At 44.4% G+C, this 5115-nt stretch overlaps 1 protein-coding gene across 1 annotated transcript in view; it reads left to right on the forward strand.

The window, feature by feature from the left end:
* The first annotated feature begins 403 nt into the window (after window positions 1–403).
* Window positions 404–5115, forward strand: part of Klf17 (Kruppel-like factor 17) — a 10254-nt gene continuing 5542 nt past the window's right edge. The window contains exon 1 of the mRNA XM_005410712.2: window positions 404–721. Within this exon, the coding sequence (XP_005410769.2) occupies window positions 404–721 (318 nt within the window). The remainder of the gene's footprint in view (window positions 722–5115) is intronic.

Here is a 5115-nt window from a genome sequence, read left to right on the forward strand (position 1 = left end):
CAGATAAGGGGCAAAGGTATATACCGGTAGCAGGAAAGTTCCAGCCCTCCTACCATGGCAAGATGCTGGTCTGGTGGGGCTGCGAAGTCCCTCTTGTCTGCAGGGGCCCTACACCCAGCATTGACGTTCTCTTTCCTCAAGGGAGGCCTGGCTGGAGTCTCAGACCTCGTTTCCCATAATTACATGGGGTCAAACAGAGCTGCTCAGACTGAAGTTTAGAAGGCCTAGGCATGGTGGGTACACACATTTATCGTTAAGAAGTGTTACTGAGCCGCGTGTGGTGGTGCGAGGTAGGAGGCCATCCTGGGGTACTCAGTGAGTTCAAGGCCAGCCAGGACTACACGGAGATACTTTGTCTAAAAAAAAAAAGTGTTACTGAGGTTCCCTGTGGTTGATCCTGGTAATGGGTGGCGCTCTGATGGGTGGCTGGGTAGGACAGCCGGTCCGGCTGCTTAGGGCTGCTTTGACCCCGCCCCTGGGGGTCTTGGCCCCGCCCCCTGGCGGCCTTGGCCCCGCCCCTGGTGCTGCGTTAAGTAGAAGCTTCGTGGTGATTGTGGCGTGCCAGTGCTGTGACACCGCCTGCGACTCCCGCTGCGGCTGCCGCCCCTCGGCTGGAGTGGGCTGTGTCCATACGGTCCCGCGTGCAGCTGGTTTCCGGGCTGAGATGGAGCAGCCGGGTGAGGAGCTAGGCCAGTGGCAACCTACGTACCAACCGGTCCTGGTGAGTCCGGGGTCCGCCCGGGTGGCCGAGTGAGGGGCCGAGGAGTGGAGGATGGGGGTGGAGGGAAGCGAAGCGGGGAGGCGCTTAGAAACCCGAGGGAGAGGTAGTAAAGGGCGAGTTAGGAGACAGGGTAATCAAGGTTTATTCAGATAGTGCGTGTTGGGTGCTGAAGGTAGGAGGGTTCCAGGCAACTTCCCAGAGTGCCTTGGTATGGTATCGCCAAGGACAGGAAGGAAAAACTTCTTTTAACTGTATCCCTTCGTCAGACCCCGCTAGTACAATGATGAGTTGACCATAAAATAGGGTTATTTACTTGGCACTTGGGTCAGAACCCAAGGCCTTAACAAATACTTAGTGGGTGGATTGGAAGTGCGGGACATGGAGCCACAGGAGCAGCTGGCAAAAAGTGTTTAGTCCAAGCTTTGGAGGTCAAAGCACAAGTGAGGACTTAGTCTGGGACTAGGAAATTGGTGCTGCCAACGTTTCCAGGTCCTGCAATGGGCGGCGGCCTCCATCTGTCATAATGAGATTTGCAGTTTTGAAAGAAATCCCTGAAGAGTTGGGGCTCAGTTGAAAGCTGTTATGATAATTGGAAAGCGAAATGAGAGTGGAGAAGGAGAAACGATAGAATCTGAAGATATTTTGAAGGTACAACTACAAGCTACTTAGTATCACACTGTATTGTGCATTATAAATAATCTAGGGATTGTGTAAAGTCTACAGGGGAACGTGTAGGTTAGAAGTAAATACAGTGCTTTTTTAGACAAGAGACTTGAACATCTCTTTTTTTTTTTGTTTTTTTTTTTTTGTTTTTTTCCGGTACCGGGAACCGAACTCACGACCTTGCGCTTGCCAGGCAGGCGCTTTTGCCGCTGAGCTAAATCCCCAGCCCCGAGACTTGAACATCTCGATAGGAGATCTAGAGCCAGTCCCCTGCAGGTACCAAGAGACCTTTGCAGTTGCAGCACCCAGGATAACTTAACAGATTCCTCACTTGCAAAGCTGTGTGAACATGGTGACATTTTCTGAGAAAGCAAAGGATAAGAAGGAACGGGATTAATGGGATCTTTTGCAGGGAGAGGAGGTGGTAGGCAGGGATTCTTGGATATAATCCCTTTGAAGTGCCTGTGGCTACCAAAATAGAGGGATCTTCCCTGGAGCTGTGGGTTTAAGAATAATTGGAATACAAGTAGAAATGGATCCATTAGCATTGGAAAGATTGCCCAGAAGGAAGAAGGGAACTCTGCAGGAGCCTGGAGGAGGAGGGGCAGAGAGAAGAGAAAGCCCAGAAAGTGTGTCAAGGTATGTTCAGGAGGCTGAGGGGAGGCCAAGCAGAGCGAGACTAATAACCTCAAGCCCTGGAGAGGTCAAGCTGGGAAGAGTTTGAAGGTGTTGCTTGGACTTAGTGCTGTGGAAGTCAGTGGTGCCCCTTATGAAGTTGGTTCCGTGGGGATGAAGGAGCCCGGGGCAAGTATGGGGAAGGAGAACTTGAGGCAGTGCTATGTTCACACAGCTCTGAAGAAGTTTGCTTGTGAAAGACAGAAAAAGAGGATCATTCCTGAGAAGGAAGGAAATGAGGCTGTGATCCTGCCTCAGCTTCACGAGTGCTGGGATTATGGGCGTGAGCCACCACGCCTGGCTCTCAAAATGTAATTTAGCTTAATCTTCTGTCTTAGTATCACCTGTAAATTAGAATTAGAATTTTTTTTTTGTAGTTCTAGACTTGATCTCATGCTGGGCAAGTGCTCTACCACCGAACTGTATCTTCAACCCCTTTGCCTATTTTTGAGCTTAATTTGTTTTATAATCTCTAAATATTAATCTCTTATCAAATATGCAATTTGCAAATATCTTCTCCTGTTCTGTGGGTTATCTTTTGTTGTTGTTTTTGTTTTTTGAGACAGGGTCTCATTATGTAGTTGAGGCTGGCCTTGAACTTACTACGTAGCCCAGGCTGGCCTCAAACTCACATCAGTCATGAGTGCTGGGATCACAGTGCTGGGATTACAGGCTAAGGCGGGGATTACAGGCTAAGGCGGGGATTACAGGCTAAGGCTGGGATTCAGATGCCACCACACCTGGCAGTTTTTTGTTTATTGAGACAGGATCTTGTGATGTAGCCCAGCTCTGGACTCAGCCTCCCAAGTCTGGGATTACAGGTGATCACTATCACACTTGTTTTTGAGTTAAGTTTTGTATACGGTATTAGGTCAAGCTTCAATTTCATTCTTCTGCACGTGGCTATCTAGTTTTCCCAACACCACCTGAAAAGATTGTTATTTTCCCAATTAATGATCTTGGCACCCTAGTCAAATATCATTTGACCAATTAAGCATTGACTTATGTCTGGGGTCTATTTATTCCTATGCTATTACTATGGCTTTGTAATAAGTTTTGAAATCAGGAAGTATGAAGCCTCGCTTTGTTTGTTTTCAGGATTGTTTTGACTCTTTGGGGGGGTTCCAAACGCATAACTGGTTGCATTGCCTATAATCCCAGTACTCGGGAGGCTGAGGTAGGAGGATGTCAGTGAGTCTGAGGTCAGCCTGGGCTACATAAGTGAGTTTAAGGCTAGCCTGCACTATATCACCAGACCCTTTCTCCACAAAAAAAAAAAAAAAAAAAAAAAGGATTTTTATATTTCTGCAAAAAATGTTGGAATTTTGTTAGGAATTGTACTGAATCTTTAAGCCTATTTGAGTAATACTGACATCTTAACAATAGTAGATTTTTCACACCATGAACACAAGATGTCTCTAATGTCTTTTTTTCCTCTACTTTTTTCTGATGTCTTTTTAGTTTTTTTGAGACAGGATCTTTCTATATAGTTCAGGCTGGACTTGAACTCTCTCTGTGGCCCAGGCTGGCCTTGAACTCAGCAGTCCTCCTGTGTCAGCTTCCCAAGTGCTAGATTTACAAGCATACACCACCATGCCTGGCCTGTTAACTATTTTTTTTTTTTTTTTTGAGTTAAACTTTTAAATTTCCTCTTCATTTCCTTTTGTATATATTCTATAACTTTTCTTTGTGGTTACCTTGGGGATTATAGGCGACACCCTAAAATTATAACACTATTTGAATTTATACCAGTTTAACTTCAACAGCACAAATATTTTTATAGCATAACATTATGTTTTATAGTATTACATTTTTATGCGTAGTATGCTTAAAAGTATAGATTTGTAATCTTTATGCATAAGTTTCTTAAATTATGTAGAAAACAAAGTGGAGTTAAAAAAAACAAAGTTATAATAAAACTTTTATAATAATTATCTTTATATCACTTATCCCAGAGATCTTATGGCAAATTTCTTTCTGGCTTTAACAGCAACTGTGGCAACTATCTACTGTCCTTTCTTTTCAATCTGAAGGGCTCCATTAATGTTTCCTGCAGGGCAAACCATCTGGGAGTATCTTTCTCAGCTTCTATTTGTCTTTCTGAGATGGGGTTTCACTATGCAGTTCAGGTTGGCCTTGAACTCCCTTTGTAGCTCAGGCTGGCCTTGGCAGAGATCCTTTCTATATCAGCCTCCCAAGTGTTTTTTTTTTTTTTTTTTTTAAATCTGTGTCTTTTTATTTTATTTTTTTAAGGAGGGGTTAATTTCTCATTTTTGAAGGACAGTTTTGTCATGATACAGTTTTGTTTTTGGTGGTGCTGGGGATAGAATACAGGGTCTAGGCAAGCACTCCTACCATGCAGTTGCAGGCCCCCCCACTTTGTAATATTGGGAATTAAACCCAAGGAGCACTGAATGAAATCCCCAGCCCTTGTTTTAAATTTTATTTTGAGACAGGGTCTACTGAGTTGCCCGTGCTGGCCTTAAACTTGTTACTGTCCTGCTGAATAGCTGAGCTTACAGGCATGCACCACCCTACACAACTACTGCTAGCTCAGATGTAGGATTCCTGAATGACACCTTTTTCTTTCAGCAGTTTGAGTACGTCAGGTCCTGCTCTTAGATGTCCAGGTATTATCCAAGTGTTAAATCGCTCACCAATTAAACATTTCAGGTCCATTTTGCCTTGAACAAAGAACTGGAGGAGACAAGCCAAAAACATTGCCAAAAACTTACTTGAAAAGTGAGGGGTGAAGGGGTGAGGGAAGAAATAGCTTTGCAGAGCAACTTTGGGTTGAACAAAAGAGGAAAAGAGAAAAAGCAAAAATAAAAGTACACCTTGGTCTGAAAAACAAAGTAGGCTACTGCGAAGAGTCAGGGTATTGGGCACCTGGTAGCATCTGGTCTCTTTTATGCATCCACATCTCATGGGAGCTGGTGAGAAGTTTCACATATGGGATCCTGGGAATTATGCGGTACTGTCCTGGGATAATGTAATTTACAGGTCTCACTTTTTTTTTTTTTTTTTTTTTTTTTTTTTTTTAGAGGGGAGTTCTG

Source organism: Chinchilla lanigera, unplaced genomic scaffold (assembly GCF_000276665.1).
Source record: "Chinchilla lanigera isolate Chin_1 unplaced genomic scaffold, ChiLan1.0 scaffold00136, whole genome shotgun sequence".
NCBI lineage: Eukaryota > Metazoa > Chordata > Mammalia > Rodentia > Chinchillidae > Chinchilla > Chinchilla lanigera.